This window comes from Tachyglossus aculeatus, chromosome 26, assembly GCF_015852505.1.
Source record: "Tachyglossus aculeatus isolate mTacAcu1 chromosome 26, mTacAcu1.pri, whole genome shotgun sequence".
Taxonomy (NCBI): Eukaryota; Metazoa; Chordata; class Mammalia; order Monotremata; family Tachyglossidae; genus Tachyglossus; species Tachyglossus aculeatus.
This window is the reverse complement of record NC_052091.1, coordinates 4,379,781-4,400,005: the sequence shown is the minus strand read 5'-3', so window position 1 is coordinate 4,400,005 and position 20,225 is coordinate 4,379,781. Positions and strand designations below refer to the sequence as shown.

The following is a 20,225-nucleotide window of genomic DNA, read 5'->3' as shown; positions in this document are numbered from 1 at the left end:
AAGCGCTCAATAAATACGATTGATGATGATGATGATAGAAGGGGGAGACCGACAACAAACCATATTAACAAGATAAAATAAATAGAATAGCAAATTCATTCAGTTGTATTTATTGAGCGCTTACGGTGTGCAGAGCACTGTATGATGGTATTTGCTAAGCGCTTACTACTACTACTAATAATAATAATGGCATTTATTAAGCACTTACTATGTGCCAAGCACTGTTCTAAGCACTGGGAAGGTTACAAGGTGATCAGGTTGTCCCACGGGGGGCTCACAGTCTTACGCCTACTAGTCAGGGTGCCATTTTTAGTGTGGTGGGGGTGGGGGGGGGGCTAATGCTAATAATAATGATGATGGTATTTGTTAAGCGCTTACTAATACTACTACTACTACTAATAATAATAATGGCATTTATTAAGCTCTTACTATGTGCAAAGCACAGTTCTAAATGCTGCAAAGGTTACAAGGTGATCAGGTTGTCCCATGGGGGGGCTCACAGTCTTCCGACTACGACTACTACTACTACTATTACTACTACTACTGCTACTGCTACTACTACTACTACTACTACCATTTATTAAGCGCTTACTATGTGCAAAGCACTGTTCTAAGCACTGGGAAGGTTACAAGGTGATCAGGTTCTCCTGATCTATAGTAGTACTGTAGTAGTAGTAGTAGTAGTAGTAGTAATGGCATTTATTAATCAATCAGTCAATTGTATTTATTGAGCGCTTACTGTGTGCAGAGCGCTGTGCTAAGCGCTTGGGAAGTACAAGTTGGCAACATATAGAGACAGTCCCTACCCAACAGCGGGCTCACAGTCTAAAAGGGGGAGACAGAGAACAAAACCAAACATACTAACAAAATAAAATACATAGAATAGACATGTACAAGTAAAATAAATAAATAGAGTAATAAATATGTACAAACATATAAACATATATACAGGTGCTGTGGGGAAGGGAAGGAGGTAAGATGGGGGGATGGAGAGGGGGACGAGGGGGAGAGGAAGGAAGGGGCTCAGTGTGGGAAGGCCTCCTGGAGGAGGTGAGCTCTCAGTAGGGCCTTGAAGGGAGGAAGAGAGCTAGTTCGGTGGATGGGCAGAGGGAGGCCATTCCAGGGCCGGGGGAGGACGTGGGCCGGGCGTCGATGGCGGGACAGGCGAGAACGAGGTACGGTGAGGAGATTAGCGGCGGAGGAGCGGAGGGTGCTGGCTGGGCTGGAGAAGGACAGGGGAGGTGAGGTAGGAGGGGGTGAGGGGATGGACAGCCTCGAAGCCCAGGGTGAGGAGTTTCTGCCTGATGCGCAGATTGATTGGTAGCCACTGGAGATTTTTGAGAAGGGGAGTAACATGCCCAGAGCATTTCTGGATAAAGACAATCAGGGCAGCGGCGTGAAGTATGGATTGAAGTGGGGAGAGACACGAGGACGGGAGATCAGAGAGAAGGCTGATGCAGTAGTCCAGACGGGATAGGATGAGGGATTGAGCCAGCAGGGTAGTGGTTTGGATGGAGAGGAAAGGGCGGATCTTGGCAATGTTGCGGAGCTGAGACCGGCAGGTTTTGGTGACGGCTTGGATGTGAGGGGTGAATGAGAGAGCGGAGTCGAGGATGACACCGAGGTTGCGGGCTTGTGAGACGGGAAGGATGGTAGTGCCGTCAACAGAGATGGGAAAGTCAGGGAGAGGGCAGGGTTTGGGAGGGAAGACAAGGAGTTCAGTCTTGGACATGTTGAGTTTGAGGTGGCGGGCGGACATCCAGATGGAGATGTCCTGAAGGCAGGAGGAGATGCGAGCCTGGAGAGAGGGGGAGAGAGCAGGGGCGGAGACGGAGATCTGGGTGTCATCAGCGTAGAGATGATAGTTGAAGCCGTGGGAGCGAATGAGGTCACCAAGGGAGTGCGTGGAGATCGAGAACAGAAGGGGACCAAGCACTGAACCTTGGGGAACCCCCACAGTAAGGGGATGGGAGGGGGAGGAGGAGCCTGCCTGCAAAAGAGACTGAGAATGAACGACCGGAGAGGTCATCATCATCATCATCAATCGTATTTATTGAGCGCTTACTATGTGCAGAGCACTGTACTAAGCGCTTGGGAAGTACAAATTGGCAACATATAATAAACAGGTCGTTCATTTATTAAGCGCTTACTAGCACTGTTCTAAGACTGCGAGCCCCACGTGGGACAACTTGATCACACTGTATCCCCCCAGCGCTTAGAACAGTGCTTTGCACATAGTAAGCGCTTAACAAATGCCATCATTATTATTATTATTATTAAAGCGCAGCGGCGCCTGGCAACCAGCCGTCGCAAAACGGCGTAAAGAGGCTCGGCGGCTGCGCGAGCCCCGAAAAGCGCCTTCAGCCGTAAAGCGAAGCGGTGCCCGGCAACCAGCCGTCGCAAAACGGCGCAAAAGGGCTCGGAGGCCGCGCGGGCCCTGAAAACTGCCCCCCCGGGCGTAAAGCGCAGCGGTGCCCGGCAACCAGCCGTCGCAAAACGGCGCAAAAGGGCTCGGCGGCCGCGCGGGCCCTGAAAACTGCCCCCCCGAACGTAAAGCGCAGCGGTGCCCCGGCAACCAGCCGTCGCAAAAACGGCGTAAAAGGGCTGGCCTTGAAAAGCGGGCCGGCCGGCTTCGCGCGTCTCTTTGTGGCCTAGGCCTCGCACGGGGAGGACGACGACGACGCCTCCTCCGCCATCATCATCATCATCATCATGCCGCCCAAGGGGCCCCTCCAGTCCGTCCAGGTGTTCGGCAGAAAGGTGAGGAACCCCGAGGGGCCCTCAATCCCCTCTTAATAATAATAACTGGGCTATTTGGTAAGCGCTTACTGTGGGCCAAGCACTGTTCTGAGCGCTGGGGGAGACACAAACGTCATCGGGTCACCCCACGTTCTTCATCCCCATTTTAGTAATAATCATGACAATAACGATGGCATGTTGCTCACGTTCTTCACCCCCATTTTAACAATAGTCATAATAGTAATGGTACGTGGCTCACGTTCTTTATCCCATTTTAATAACCATAGTAACGATGGTACCTGAGGCTCGCAGCCTTCATCCCCATTTTAATAATAATCATGATAGTAACGGTGGTATGTTGTTCTCGTCTTTTATCCCCATTTTAATAACGATGGCAACGATGGTACGTGGGCCTCGCAGCCTTCATCCCCATTTTAATAATAATCATGATAGTAACGATGGTATGTTGCTCACGTCTTTTATCCCCATTTTAACAATAGTCATGATAATAATGGTACGTGGCTCACGTTCTTTATCCCATTTTAATAACCATAGTAACGATGGTATGTGAGGCTCGCAGCTTTCATCCCCATTTTAATAGTAATCATGATAGTAACGATGGTATGTTGTTCACGTCTTTTATCCCCATTTTGATAATGATGGCAACGATGGTACGTGGGCCTCGCAGCCTTCATCCCCGTTTTAATAATAATCATGATAATAACGATGGTATGTTGATCACGTTTTGCACCCCCGTTTTAATAATAGTCATGATGATCATGGTACGTGGCTCACGTTCTTTATCCCCATTTTAATAATGATAGTAACGATGGTACGTGGGCCTCGCGGCCTTCATCCCCATTTTAATAATGATCATGATAGTAACGATGGTATGTTGTTCACGTTTTTTATCCCCATTTTCATAATGATAGCAACGATGGTACGTGGGCCTCGCAGCCTTCATTCTCATTGTAATAATAATCATGATAGTAACGATGGTATGTTGCTCACGTCTTTTATCCCCATTTTAACAATAGTCATGATAATAATGGTACGTGGCTCACGTTCTTTATCCCATTTTAATAACCATAGTAACGATGGTATGTGAGGCTCGCAGCTTTCATCCCCATTTTAATAGTAATCATGATAGTAACGATGGTATGTTGTTCACGTCTTTTATCCCCATTTTAATAATGATGGCAACGATCAATCAATCAATCGTATTTATTGAGCGCTTACTATGTGCAGAGCACTGTACTAAGCGCTTGGGAAGTACAAATTGGCATCACATAGAGACAGTCCCTACCCAACAGTGGGCTCACAGTCTAAAAGGGGGAGACAGAGAACAGAACCAAACATACCAACAAAATAAAATAAGTAGGATAGATGGTACGTGGGCCTCGCAGCCTTCATCCCCGTTTTAATAATAATCATGATAATAACGATGGTATGTTTCTCACGTTCTTCACCCCCATTTTAATAATAGTCATGATGATCATGGTACGTGGCTCACGTTCTTTATCCCCATTTTAATAACGATAGCAACGATGGTACGTGGGCCTCGCAGCCTTCATCCCCGTTTTAATAATAATCATGATAATAACGGTGGTATGTTGTTCACGTCTTTTATCCCCATTTTAATAATGATGGCAACGATGGTACGTGGGCCTCGCAGCCTTCATCCCCATTTTAATAATAATCATGATAGTAACGATGGTATGTTGCTCACGTTCTTCACCCCCATTTTAATAATAGTCATGATGATCATGGTACGTGGCTCACGTTCTTTATCCCATTTTAATAACGATAGTAACGATGGAACGTGAGGCTCGCAGCCTTCACCCCCATTTTAATAATAATCATGATAGTAACGATGGTATGTTGTTCACGTCTTTTATCCCCGCTTTAATAATAATCATGATAATAACGATGGTATGTTGCTCACGTTCTTCATCCCCATTTTAATACTAATCATTGATAATGATGGGACTCAAGTTCTTCATCCCCATTTTAATAATCATGATGATAATAATGGTACGTGGCTCACGTTCTTTATCCTTATTTTAATAATGATAGTAACGATGGTACGTGGGGCTCGCAGTCTTCATCCCCATTTTAATACTAATCATAATAACGGTGGGATATGGGACTCAAGTTCTTCATCCACATTTTAATCATGATGATAATAATGGTACGTGGCTCACGTTCTTTATCCCCATTTTAATAATGATAGTAACGATGGTACGTGGGGCTCGCAGTCTTCATCCCCATTTTAGTAATAATCACGATGATAATAATGGGTACCTGGCTCACGTTCTTTATCCCCATTTTAGTAACGATGGTACGTGGGGCTCGCAGTCTTCATCCCCATTTTAATAATAATCATGATAATAATGGTACGTGGCTCGCAGTCTTCATCCCCATTTTAATAACGATCATGAAAATAATGGTACGTGGCTCACGTTCTGTATCCCCATTTTAATAATGATAGTAACGATGGTACGTGGGGCTCGCAGTCTTCATCCCTATTTTAATAATAATCATGATGATAACGGTAGGACGTGGGACTCAAGTTCTTCATCCCCATTTTAATAATCATGATGATAATAATGGTACGTGGTTCGCAGTCTTCATCCACATTTTAGTAATAGTCATGATGATAGCGGTACGTGGCTCACGTTCTTTATCCTCATTTTAATAATGGTAATAACGATGGTACGTGGGGCTCGCAGTCTTCATCCCCATTTTTAATACTAATCATGATAGGAACGGTGGGACATGGGACTCAAGTTCTTCATCCACATTTTAATCATGATGATAATAATGGTACGTGGCTCACGTTCTGTATCCCCATTTTAATAATGATAGTAACGATGGTACGTGGGGCTCGCAGTCTTCATCCCTATTTTAATAATAATCATGATGATAACGGTAGGACGTGGGACTCAAGTTCTTCATCCCCATTTTAATAATAATCATGATAGTAATAATGGTACGTGGGGCTCCCGGTCTTCATCCCCATTTTAGTAATAATCACGATGATAATAATGGTACCTGGCTCACGTTCTTTATCCCCATTTTCGTAACGATGGTACGTGGGACTCGCAGTCTTCATCCCCATTTTAATAATGGTCATGATAATAACGGTGGGACGTGGGGCTCAAGTTCTTCATCCCCATTTTAATAACGATAGTAACGGTGGGACGTGGGGCTCGCAGTCTTCGTCCCCATTTTAATAATAATCATGATGATAACGGTGGGACGTGGGACTCAAGTTCTTCATCCCCATTTTAATAATAATCATAATAATAATGGTACGTGGCTCGCAGTCTTCACCCCAATTTTAGTAATAATGACGATGGTAATAGTGGTACGTGGCTCACGTTCTTTATCCCCATTTTAATAATGATAATAACGATGGTACGTGGTGCTCGCAGTCTTCATACCCATTTTAATACTAATCATGTAGTAATAATGGTACGTGGCTCACGTTCTTTGTCCCCATTTTAATCATGATAGGAACGATGGTACGTGGGGCTCACGTTCTTCATCCCCATTCTAATAATAATCATAATGGTGGGACGTGGGACTCAAGTTCTTCATCCCCATTTTAATAATAATCATGATAGTTATGTACGTGGCTCATGTTCTCTATCCCCATTTTAATAATGATAGTAACGATGGTACGTGGGGCTCGCAGTCTTCATCCCCATTTTAATAATAATCATGGTAATAAAGATGGTACGTGGGGCTCACGTTCTTCATCCCCATTTTAATAATAATCATAGTAACGATGGTATGTTGCCTACGTTCTTTATCCCCATTTTAATAATCATGGTAATAACGGTGGGACGTGGAACCCAAGTTCTTCATCCCCATTTTAATAATAGTGATGATAGTAATAATGGTATGTGGCTCACGTTCTTTATCCCCATTTTAATAATGATAACGGTGGTACGTGGGGCTCGCAGTCTTCATCCCCATTTTAATAATAATCATGATAGTAACGGTGGTATGTTGTTCACGTTCTTTATCCCCATTTTAATAATAATCATGATAGTAATAATGGCACGTGGCTCGCAGTCTTCATCCCCATTTTAATAATAATCATGATAATAAAGATGGTATTTGTTAAGCGCTTACTATGAGCCAAGCACTGTTCTGAGCGCTGGGGGAGACACAAACGCCATCGGGTTGTCCCACAGGGAGCCCACGTTCTTTATCCCCATTTTAATAATAATCATGATAGTAACGGTGGTATTCATTCATTCAATCGTATTTATTGAGCGCTTACTGTGTGCAGAGCAGTGTACTAAGCGCTTGGGAAGTACAAGTTGGCAACATATAAAGACAGTCTCTACCCAACAGTGGGCTCACAGTCTAGAAGGGGGAGACAGACAACAAAACAAAACATATTAACAAAATAAAATAACTAGAATAAATATGAACAAATAAAATCAGTAAATAAATAGAGTAATAAATACGTAGAAATGTATATACATATACACAGGTGCTGTGGGGAGGTAAGGCCGGGAGGATGAGGAGGGGGAGGAGGGACGGTTCCTACCCAACAACGGGCTCACAGTCTAGAAGGGGGAGACAGACAACAAAACATGTTAACAAAATAAAATAGAATAGTATATATGTACAACACTTGAATTGCATTAGTAGTTATATTACATTAGTAAATATGTATAACAGTGGTACGTGGCTCGCAGTCTTCATCCCCATTTTAATAATGATAGTAACGACGGTACGTGGGGCTCGCAGTTTTCATCCCCATTTTAGTAATAATCATAACGATGGTATGTGGGGCTCACGTTCTTCATCCCCATTTTAATAATAATGATGATGGTTTTTGTTAAGCGCTTACTATGTGCCAAGCACTGTTCTGAGCACAGTGGGAGACACAAAGGTCATCAGCTTGCCCCATGGGGGGCTCACGTTCTTCATCCCCATTTTAATAATAATAATGATGGTATTTGTTAAGCGCTTACTATGGGCCAAGTACCATTGCTTAACAAATACCATCATTATTGGAATTATTATTATGCCAGCAAGGACTGTGAAGGAGAACGGGGGCGGGGGGGTCTGCGTGTGAGATGGCCCTCCTCCTCCAAGAGGCCTTCCCTAAGCCCTTCTTTCCTCTTCTCCCACTTCCTTCTGCTTCACTCAGACTTGCTCCCTTTATTCACCCCAGCCCCCTATCTGAGAAGCAGCGTGGCTCAGTGGAAAGAGCCCGGGCTTTGGAGCCAGAGGTCATGGGTTCGAATCCCGGCTCCACCAATTGTCAGCTGTGTGACCTTGGGCAAGTCACTTCACTTCTCAGAGCCTCAGTTCCCTCATTTGTAAAATGGGGGTGATGACTGTGAGCCCCACGTGGGACAACCTGATCACCTTGTATCCCCCCCCCAGTGCTTAGAACAGTGCTTTGCACATAGTAAGCGCTTAACAAATGCCATTATTATCATTACTTATGCATGTTAATATCTCTCCCTCTACACTAAGCTCGTTAAGGGTAGGGAATGTGTCTTTTACATTGTTACATTGTACTCTTTCAAGCGTTTAGTGCAGTACCCTGCGCACAGTAAGCACTCAGTAAATACGATGGACTGACGATTGACTCTTCCCATCTAGAAAACCGCCACGGCCGTGGCCCACTGCAAGAGAGGCAATGGTCTGATCAAGGTGAACGGGAGGCCTCTGGAGATGATCGAGCCCCGGACCCTGCAGTACAAGGTGAGCCTGCGGAGAGCCCGGGGTCGGGTGGGGTGCGGGGTGGCGGCTGAGCGGCGCTGACTCGGATTTGATCTGTTTCACAGCTCCTGGAGCCCGTGCTCCTGCTGGGCAAGGAACGCTTCGCCGGAGTCGACATCAGAGTCCGTGTGAAAGGGGGTGGCCACGTGGCACAGATCTATGGTGAGCGATGGGGCTGGGGCCGGCTTACAGACATTAACGGTACTCTCTGTAACAATAATAATAGTGACATTTGTTAAGCTCTATGTGCAAAGCACTGTTCTAAGCGCTGGGGGGGTTACCAGGTGATCAGGTTGTCCCACGGGGGGCTCACAGTCTTAACCCTCATTTTACAGATGAGGTAACAGGCACAGAGAAGTGACTTGCCCAAAGGCACACAGCTGACAATTGGCGGAGCCGGGATTTGAACCTGTGACCTCTGACTACAAACCCCGGGCTCTTTCCACTGATCCACACCATGACTTTATTGCTCTATTTATTTATTTATTTATTTTACTTGTACATTTCTATCCTATTTATTTTATTTTGTTGGTATGTTTGGTTTTGTTCTCTGTCTCCCCCTTTTAGACTGTGAGCCCACTGTTGGGTAGGGACTGTCTCTATGTGTTGCCAATTTGTACTTCCCAAGCACTTAGTACAGTGCTCTGCACATAGTAAGCGCTCAATAAATACGATTGATTGATTGATTGATTGACTTGCCCAAAGTTACCCAGCTGACAAGTGGCGGAGCGGGGATTAGAACCCGTGACCTCTGACTCCCGAGCCCGTGCTCTTTCCACTGAGCCACGCTCCTTCTCTATTAAGATATTTGTCGAGCGCTTACTACGTGTCAGGCAATGTACTAAGCACTGGGGTGGATACAAGCGAATCAGGTTGGATACAATCCTTGTCCCGTCTGGGGCTCACGCTCAATCCCCATTTTACGTAGGAGGTAACTGAGGCACAGAAAAGTGAAGTGACTTGTCCAAGGGCAGACAGCAGACAAGTGGCGGAGCTGGGATTAGAACCCATGACTTTCTGACCCAGGCCTAGTGGTTTATCCACTACGCTGTGCTGCTTCTCTGTAGGCTTGTTATGGGCAGGAAACAAATAAATAAAATTTATTTATTTTACTTGTACATATCTATTCTATTTTATTTTGGTAGTATGTTTGGTTTTGTTCTCCGTCTCCCCCTTTTAGACTGTGAGTCCACTGTTGGGTAGGGACTGTCTCTCTATGTTGCCAATTTGTACTTCCCAAGCGCTTAGTACAGTGCTCTGCACACAGTAAGCGCTCAAATACGATTTGATTGAAACATGTCTAGTAACTGTGGACTCTTCCAAGCACTCCATTCAGTCGTATTTATTGAGTGCTTACTGTGTGCAGAGCACTGTACGAAGCGCTTGGGAAGTACAAGTTGGCAACATAGAGTGACGGTCCCTACCCAACAGTGGGCTCACAGTCTAGAAGGGGGTAGGTACTCAGTAAATGCCAGGGTTCGTGGGATTCGCCCGTGAAAGGGCGATTTGTTCTTACTAAAATCCTCCCCCATGACATCAGAAGGTATTTTACAGCAGACTTTGCTGGTTCCTTAGTGTGCCTCCAGGAAGTAAGAAGCAGGTGTGACCCCCCCCATATTACAAATGGGGAAACTGAGGGCCAAAGTTCGGGTTTAGTTACCATCTCTTGAGAATTCCTAACCCACGGGCAAACACCCAGCTTTAAGAGATGAAAGTTACGTCAGTCTAAAATACTAGATGTAGTTTGTACCTACACTGGAGAAGCAGTATAGTTTAGTGGATAAAGAGCACAGCCTGGGAGTGAGAAGGCCCTGCTTTCTGTTCCCGACTCTGCCGCTTGTCCGCTCTAACTCTGGGCAAGTAACTTTACTCCTCTGGGCCTCAGTTTTCCCCATCAGTAAAATGGGGATTAAAATTATGAGCCCTTTTTAGACTGTGAGCCCACTGTTGGGTAGGGACTGTCTCTATATGTTGCCAACTTGTACTTCCCAAGCGCTTAGTACAGTGCTCTGCACACAGTAAGCGCTCAATAAATACGATTGATGATGATGATGATGAACAGGGACTGTCCAACCCAATTTGCCCTTGGATCCGACCCAATCCCGCCTCCGCCACTTGTCGGCTGTGGGACCTTGGACTAGTCATTTTACTTCTCAGTTACCTCATCTGTAAAATGGGGATTGAGACTGAGCCCCAAGTGGGACAGCCTGCTTACCTTGGATCTGCCCCAGCGCTTAGAACAGTGCATAGTAAGCGCTTAGCAAATATCATCATTATTATTAGTCGTGCCTGGCACATAAATAACAAGTACCATTATTATTATTAGTGGAGGGCTCTGGTGAAGAGGGGGTTGTCTGGGCCCTCTGGGAATGTTTTGGTTCTTCTTCCCAGTCGTGTCTGCAGCTCTTAACCGTGGTTTTTCCTTTTGTCTCCTCCAGCTATCCGCCAGTCAATCTCCAAAGCCCTGGTGGCCTACTATCAGAAATGTAAGTAATCTGCCGGTGGTGGTTGGGGTGGAGGGTGGCCCAGCGCTTAGAACAGTGCTTTGCACGTAGTAAGCGCTTAACAAATGCCATTTAAAAAAAAAACGAAACTGGGAGAGGACTTCCAACTTGGGGTTTCTCTCCTCCTCTCCCTCAGGTACTCAGATCCCCAGACCATGTGGTCGAGGTGGGGTGGGATGGGAATAGGTGAGATGGCAGCGTGGCTCAGTTGAAAGAGCACGGGCTTTGGAGTCAGGTCATGGGTTCAAATCCCAGCTCTGCCAGTTGTCAGCTGTGTGACTTTGGGCAAGTCACTTCACTTCTCTGTGCCTCAGTTCCCTCATCTGTAAAAATGAGGGTTAAGACTGTGAGCCCCCTGTGGGACAACCTGATCCCCTTGTAACCTCCCCAGGACTTAGAACAGTGCTTTGCACATAGTAAGCGCTTAAGAAATGCCATTATCATTATTATTATTATTATGGCAGGTTGAGGGCTCAACCATCATTCCGGGGCCAAGCAGGAACGGACCCAGGAACCACTCTGTAAATGCTGTTTGATAATAATGATGGTACCTAAGCGCTTACTATGTTCTAAGCACTGGGGTAGATACAAGTTAATTGGGTTGGACACAGTCCCTGTCGCCCATGGGGCTCACACTCTTCATCCCCATTTTTCAGATGAGGTAACTGAGGCCCAGAGAAATTGTGACTTAGACAAGGTCACACAGCAGGCACGTGGTGGAGCTGGGATTAGAACTCAGGTCCTTCTGAATCCCAAGCCTGTGCTCTGTCCACTAAGGCACACTCCCTTTCTGCCATCTGCTTCCCTTAGCCTGGTTCATGCTGGACAAGTGCTGGCCTGTGTCTAAGCTTCCTGTGGGCAGGAATCCGTCAGGTCGGACCCTCCCAAGCACTTAGTACAGCGTTCTGCCCACAGTAAGCACTCAGTAAATAATAATAATATCATCAATCGTATTTATTGAGCGCTTACTGTGTGCAGAGCACTGTACTAAGCACTTGAGAAGTACAAGTTGGCAACATATAGAGACAGTCCCTACCCAACAGTGGGCTCACAGTCTAAAAGATAAATGCTAATAATAGCATTTATTAAGCACTTACTATGTGCAAAGCACTGTTCTAAGCACTGGAGGGATACAAGGTGATCAGGTTGTCCCATGGGGGGCTCACAGTCAACCCCCATTTTACAGATGAGGTAACTGAGGCCCAGAGACGTTAAGTGACTTGCCCAAGGTCACACAGCTGACAATTGGCAGAGCGGGGATTTGAACCCACGACCACTGACTCCAAAGCCCGGGCTCTTTCCACTGAGCCGCGCTGCTTCTCAGCTGATTAATGCCTCTCCCCGTTGACTCTGCAGATGTGGACGAGGCGTCCAAGAAGGAGATCAAGGACATCCTGATCCAGTATGACCGGACCCTGCTGGTGGCCGACCCACGCCGCTGCGAGTCCAAGAAGTTCGGTGGCCCCGGAGCCCGCGCCCGCTACCAGAAGTCCTACCGTTAACGCGTGTGCTCACCATTTTTGCAATAAATCTGGAGAACCTGTGCTTGTGTCTCTGTCTCAGCCCAGTCCGCACCCTCCGCTCCTCCACCGCTGATCTCCTCACTGTACCTCGCTCTCGCCTGTCCCGCCATCGACCCCTGGCCCACGTCATCCCCCGGGCCTGGAATGCCCTCCCTCTGCCCATCCGCCAAGCTAGCTCTCTTCCTCCCTTCAAGGCCCTGCTGAGAGCTCACCTCCTCCAGGAGGCCTTCCCAGACTGAGCCCCTTCCTTCCTCTCCCCCTCGTCCCCCTCTCCATCCCCCCATCTTACCTCCCTCCCTTCCCCACAGCACCTGTATATATGTTTGTATATATTTTTTTACTCTAATTTATTTCTACATATCTATTCTATTTTATTTTGTTAGTATGTTTGGTTTTGTTCTCTGTCTCCCCCTTTTAGACTGTGAGCCCACTGTTGGGTAGGGACTGTCTCTATATGTTGCCAATTTGTACTTCCCAAGCGCTTAGTACAGTGCTCTGCACATAGTAAGCGCTCAATAAATAAGATTGATGATGATGTCTCATGGGCGGGCGGAGACCCCCTTCTAAAGGGGTGAGAATCAGCTGGGGGTGATATTTGAGAGTCTTTTTAGGGGCACTGCTCTGTACTGGGCAAGTGAGAAGCAACGTGCCTCAGTGGAAAGAGCCTGGGGTTTGGAGTCAGAGGTCATGGGTTCAAACCCCAGCTCTGCCAATTGTCAGCTGTGTGACTTTGGGCAAGTCACTTCACTTCTCTGGGCCTCAGTTACCTCATCTGTAAAATGGGGATTAAGACTGAGCCCCCTGTGGGGCAACCTGATCACCTTGTAACCTCCCCAGCGCTTAGAACAGTGCTTTGCACATATTAAGCGCTTAGTAGATGCCATCATTATTAAGGGTCCCAGTGACTCTCCTTGCCTTATTCCTTCCCCTTCTGTCTCCAGAGTCTGAGTTCGGGGAAGAATTCTCTTCAGTAGTCACAGAGGTGGGGAAATATATTGTGAAATAAGATGGGTGTTAAGCACCTACAATGTGTCAAACAATGTTCTAAGCACTCGGGTAGATACAGGCTAATCAGGTCGGACGGGGGTTTGCAGTCTTAGTCCCCATTTTACAGATGACTGAGGCAAGGGAAGCGATATGCCCAAGGTCACACAGAAGACAGTGGCGGAGCTGGAATTAAGGGAGGCAGCATGGCTCAGTGGAAAGAGCACGGGCTTGGGAGCCAGAGGTTGTGGATTCAAATCCCAGCTCTGCCGCTTGTCAGCTGTGTGACTTAGCTTCTCTCTGCCTAAGCTGCCTCATCTGTAAAATGGGGATGACTTTGAGCCCCAAGTGGGGCAACCTGATCACCTTGTATCCTCCCTAGTGCTTAGAACAGTGCTTTGCACATACTAAGCACTCAAGTGCCTCATTAAGACCCAGGTCTTGACTGTCCCATGCTGTATCCACTAGACTATGCTGCTTCCCAAAGGTTGGGGGGTGGTATCTTGGGAGGTTATGGGGCATAGATGGGGAGTTGCTTGGGTGGACTGGCAACATTCATTCATTCGTATTTATTGAGCGCTTACCATGTGCAGAGCACCATACTAAGCGCTTGGGAAGTACAAGTTGGCAACATATAAAGACAGTCCCTACCCAACAGTGGGCTCAGAGGCAACAGAAGCTTCTCTTCTTCCCTTGGAATTGGGAAGGGGCCAGTGGAATCAGCTCCTGACGGGTTGGTGGCCAGAAACAGCCCTATCCAAGGGTCACCCACCACACAACCACCACTCACCCTGGTCTTGGCTTTTAATTCGCCAGAAAGCAGCTTCTTGTGGGGTTGGGAAAGTTGGTGCCACAGAAGCAGAAAGCAGGTGGTCTTAGGAAATACTTGGGGGTGGCAAGGGAGTTATATCCCCCAGCTTTAAAAGCTGGGTATGGGAAAGCTACGGAAGGGTCAGTCCTCGACTCCCACTTCGTTGGCCGCGTACCCTAGCTTCATGAAGGCCAAAAGGGACTGAAATAGGCTCTGCTGTGGGAGATGGGTGTGGGTAAATTGGCATTGGCTCAGGATTGGGGGTTAGAGGGACCCAAGAGTCCCGACTCACAGCTTCCCCCACGCACCCCGGCGATGGACGGTGAGACACCGGGGATCAGGGGGTTCCACACTCACCTTCCAGGCCGCTTCCACCTCCTCCGTCCACTTGCGGTCCAGCGTGTCCCGGGCTGCCTGGAAAAACTTCCACGTACTAGGGATGTGGATTGGGCCTCTGTCAGTCATCTGCTCTTCATTCAATCAATCAATCGTATTTATTGAGCACTTACTGTGTGCAGAGCACTGGACTAAGCGCTTGGGAAGTCCAAGTTGGCAACATCTAAAGATGGTCCCTACCCAACAGTGGGCTCACAGTCTAGAAGGGGGAGACAGAGAACAAAACAAAACACATTAACAAAATAAAATAAATAAAATAAATAAATAAAATAAACATGTACAAATAAAATAGAGTAATAAATATGTACAAACATATATACATATACAAGCTCAGGTTGTTCCACGTGGGGCTCACAGTCTTAATCCCCATTTTACAGATGAGGGAACTGAGGCACAGAGAAGGTAAGTGGCTAGCCCAAAGTCACACAGCTGACAAGTGGCGGAGCTGCCGCTGTAGCAATGTAAGCGCTTGGGTCAGTTCAAGAGGGTAGTAGATTCCTCCATTGCCTTGAAGCCCCACGGTGTCTGACCGGAACTCCCAACCCAAAATAATAATAGTGTCATTTATTAAGAAGCACTTACTATGTAACCTCCCCAGCGCTTAGAACAGTGCTTTGCATATAGTAAGCGCTTAATAAATGCCATTATTATTATACTTACTAAGCGCGGCCCCTACCTAGCTCTTGGGAGAGGACAGAAGAGCAGAGTTAGTAGATATGGTAGACATGCTATTAGAGAAGCCCGGGCTTTGAAGTCAGAGGTGGTGGGTTCTAATCCCGCTCCGCCACTTGTCTGCTGTGTGACCCTGGGAAAGTCACTTCACTTCTCCGGGCCTCAGTTCCCTCATCTGTAAAATGGGGATTAAGACTGCGAGCCCCATGGGGGACAACCTGATTACCTTGTAACTACCCCAGGGCTTAGAACAGTGCTTGGCCCATAGTAAGTGCTTAACAAATACTATTATTATTATTATTATTATTACTAGTACTACAGAGTTCTGTGGGCACACTGAGCGCTCAGTAAATAGGATTACTACCCCAGTGCACTCCGCCCAAAGACTTTTTTACTATTCCATTTATTTTGTTAATGATGTGCATCTAGCTTTACTTCTATTTATTCTGATGACTCGACACCTGTCCACATGTTTTGTTTTGCTGTCTGTCTCCCTCTTCTAGACTGTGAGCCCATTGTTGGGTAGGGACCATCTCTGTTTGTTTCCAATTTGTACTTCCTAAGTGCTTAGTACAGTGCTCTGCACACAGTAAGCGCTCAATAAATGCGATTGAATGAATAATCCCTGTCCTCAGGGAGTTTACAATTTATTTGTGGGGCAAGGGAAAATAGAGAGTAAAATCAATTTCAGATCAGTAATAAGAGTATTAAAGACATGTACAGAAGCAGGGTGATTTACTGGAAAGAGCAAGGGCTTGGGAGCCAGAGGATGCGGGTTCTAATCCCAGCTCTGCTGCTTGTCTCCGCCAATTGTCAGCTGTGTGACTTTGGGCAAGTCACTTAACTTCTCTGTGCCTCAGTGACCTCATCTGTAAAATGGGGATTAAGACTGTGAACCCTCCGAGGGACAACCTGATCACCTTGTAACCTCCCCAGCGCTTAGAACAGTGCTTTGCACATAGTAAGTGCTTAATAAATGCCATTATTATTATTATTATTGTTGTCTACTGTGTGACCTTGGGCAAGTCACTTACCTTCTCTGTCCCTCAGTTCCCTCTGTAAAATGGGGATTAAGACTATGAGCCCCACATGGAACAACCTGATTACCTGTGAGCCTGCTGTTGGGTAGGGACTGTCTCTATATATTGCCAACTTCTACTTCCCAAACGCTTAGTACAGTGCTCTGCACACAGTAAGTACTCAATAAATCATCATCATCAATCGTATTTATTGAGCGCTTACTGTGTGCAGGGCACTGTACTAAGCGCTTGGGAAGTACAAATTGGCAACATATAGAGACAGTCCCTACCCAACAGTGGGCTCATAGTCTAAAAGGGGGAGACAGAGAACAAAGCCAAACATACTAACAAAATAAAAAGAATAGATATGTACAAGTAAAATAAATAAATAGAGTAATAAATATGTACAAACATATATACATATATACAGGTGCTGTGGGGAAGGGAAGGAGGTAAGATGGGGGGGATGGAGAGGGGGACGAGGGGGAGAGGAAGGAAGGGGCTCAGTGTGGGAAGGCCTCCTGGAGGAGGTGAGCTCTCAGTAGGGCCTTGAAGGGAGGAAGAGAGCGAGCTTGGCGGATGGGCGGAGGGATTGGGGGCATTCCGGGCCCGGGGGAGGACGTGGGCCGGGGGTCGATGGCGGGACAGGCGAGAACGAGGTATGGTGAGGAGATTAGCGGCGGAGGAGCGGAGGGTGCGGGCTGGGCTGTAGGAGGGGGAGAGGTGATAGACAGCCTTGAAGCCCAAGGTGAGGAGTTTCTGCCTGATGTGCAGATTGATTGGTAGCCACTGGAGATTTTTGAATACAATTGAATGAACACTGCTTGGCCCGTAGTAAGCGCTTAACAAATGCCATAATTATTATTATTATATACACAAGCGCTGGGGATTTATGAGAAAGTACGTTGTTAGTACTCTCCCAGACCAATCATATTTATTGAGCGCTTACTGTGTGCAGAGCACTGTACTAAGCACTTGGGAAGTACAAGTTGGCAACACATAGAGACAGTCCCTACCCAACAGTGGGCTCACAGTCTAGAAGGGGGCCAATCTTTTGACCCCATCCAATATCCTCAATTCATCAGTCCCCACATAGCCTCCATACCCAAACTACCTTCCCTTCTCCCCTATCCCTTTGTTGATCACACAGTAAGCGCTCAATAAATACGATTGAAGGAATGAATCCCGTACCACTAACCCACATCCCTGGATCGCTTCCACCATCTACCTCTTTCGCTCTGGTGCAGGAGCCGCAGAGCGTTGCTGGCGGAAATCTAGACGTCAGGCTGACTTCGTCCACTTCAGGTTTATTCTTGTGTGCTTTCATTCTGCCCGGCAAAATTATTTCTCCATCCTTATTGACAGGTTTATCCTTGTGTGCTTTCATTCTGCCCGGCAGAATTATTTCTCCATCCTTATTGACACCCATGTCCACTGCCCTCGCCAGTTCTTCCAGACGTTTTAACTCCCTCCTCAAATTCCCCGTCCCCCTGTCAAATGACTTCCTCTAATGACCTGGCCACCTACTTTATTGAGAAAATCGACATTATCGGGCATGATCTCCCTAAAATCTCCTCACTTCCTCCCCCATCCTGCCCCTTCTTCAACTCTTCTATCTTTCCCAGCAGCATCTCTAGAGGAGATCACCTGACTTCTCTCAAAATCCACCCTCTCCACCTGCGTGTCCTTAACACCTTATCAAAACACTTGCTCCCTTCCCTAACTGCCTCAACTGTTTGCTCTCAAATGGCTCCTTCCCCACTTCTTTCAAACATGCCCTTGTCAAAAACCTCCCTTGACCCCAGGTCTCCTTCCAGTTATCACCACATCTCCCTCCCACCATTCCTCTCCAAGCTCCTCGAGAAAGTTGTCTGCACTAATTGCTTCAAGTTCATCTCCAATTCTCTCCCTGACCCACTCCAATCTGGCTTCCGTCCCCTTTTCAAAGGTCATCAATGAGCTCCATTTTGCCAGAGCCAATGGCCTCTACTCCATCCTAATCCTCCCCAACCCCTCAGCTGTCTCCGGCAATTTCGACCACCCCCTTCTCCTGGAAAAGTTATCCAACCTCGGCTACAACGAGGCTGTCCTCTCCTGGTTCTCCTATCTCCGGCTGTCGCCATCCAAACTGCTACCCACATGAATCCAATCACTTATTACCCCTCCTTGATTACTGTATCAGCCTCCTTGCTGACCTTCTTACCTCCTGGCTCTCTCCACTCCAGTCATCATCATCAATCGTACTGAGTGCTTACTGTGTGCAGAGCACTGTACTAAGCGCTTGGGAAGTACAAGTTGGCAACATATAGAGACAGTCCCTACCCAACAGTTGGCTCACAGTCTAAAAGGGGGGAGACAGAGAACAAAACCAAACATACTAACAAAATCAAATCAATAGAATAGATATGTACAAGTAAAATAAGTAAATAAATAGAGTAACAAATATGTACAAACATATATACAGGTCTATATATATATATGTGTATATATATACACAGTCCCTACTTCACTCTGCTGCCTGGATCATTTTTCTACAAAAATGTTCAGGACACGTTTCCCCACTCCTCAAGTACCTCCAGTGGTTATCCAGCCACCTCCACAACAAACAGAAACTCCTCTCCCTTGGCTTTAAAGCAGTCGATCCCCTTGCCTGCTCCTCACCTAGTTACTCTCCTGCTAAAACCCAGCCTGCGCACTTCGCTCCTCTAATGCTAAATATTCTCACTTTATGTCTATCTTTGTCTATCACACGTTGACTTCTCGCCCACATCCTGCCTCTGGCCTGGAATGCCCTCCCTCACATCCGACAGACAATTACTCTCCCTCTCTTCCAAGCCCTACTTAAGGCACAGCTCTTCCAAGAGGTCTTCCCTGCTTAACTCTCCTTTCCTCCTCTCCCATTCCTTTCTGCGTAGTCCTGACTTGCTCCCTTTATTCATTCCCCCCGCCCAGCCCCACACCACTTATGTACAAATCTGTAATTTATGTCCCCCTCTAGACTGTAAGCTCATTGTGGGAGGGGAATGTCTCTGTTTATTGTTATATTGTACTCTCCCGGAGCTTAGAGAAGATGGGTGCCCCTTTCATTTATTCATTCATCCAATTGTATTTATTGAGCACTTACTGGATGCAGAGCACTGTACTCTCCCAAGCGCTTAGCACAGTGCTCTGCATCCAGTAAGCGCTCAATAAATACAACTGGATGAATGAATAAATGAAAGGGGCACCCATCTTGAAAGCCCAGACATTCTAATTCCCAGTTCCCAAATGGTCCTGGTGTTTCCCAGGCTCTGCTAAGCAGGCCAAGCGGCTCTGGGGAAACCCCCAGGATGGGGAGACGGGTCTGGGGTGGGGGATGAGGGGGCACAAAGGGTGGCAGCAGGAAATTCATTCATTCAATCGTATTTGTTGAGCACTTACTGTGTGCAGAGCACTGTACTAAGCGCTTGGGAAGTACAATTTGAATGGAATGGAATTGAATGGAAATGAGGCAGCTCAGTTATCCCAAACTGTGAACCCAACCTCGGCCCACAGACGCTGGTACTTTTTAAGCGCTTACTATGTGCCAAGCGCTGTTCTAAGCCCCGGGATAGAGACAAGTTAATCACGCTGGACACTCCCTGTCCCACGTGGGGCTCACAGTCTTAATCACAGAGAAGCAGCGTGGCTCCGTGGAAAGAGCCCGGGCTTGGGAATCAGAGGTCAGGGGTTCTAATCCCAGCTCTGCCACTTAGCTGTGTGAGGTTGGGCAAGTCACTTAACTTCTCTGTGCCTCAGTTACCTCATCTGTCAAATGGGGATTAAGACTGTGAGCCCCATG

The 20,225-nt window shown here is 46.9% G+C and overlaps 1 protein-coding gene across 1 annotated transcript; it reads left to right on the top strand.

The window, feature by feature from the left end:
- Positions 1-2,612: 2,612 nt before the first annotated feature.
- On the top strand, positions 2,613-12,545 carry RPS16 (ribosomal protein S16). Its single transcript, XM_038767254.1, has 5 exons — positions 2,613-2,760; positions 8,377-8,478; positions 8,562-8,658; positions 10,935-10,982; positions 12,357-12,545. The coding sequence occupies exons 1-5, from the start codon at positions 2,713-2,715 to the stop codon at positions 12,500-12,502; spliced, it is 441 nt and encodes a 146-aa protein (XP_038623182.1). The 5' UTR covers positions 2,613-2,712; the 3' UTR covers positions 12,503-12,545.
- Positions 12,546-20,225: the final 7,680 nt, after the last annotated feature.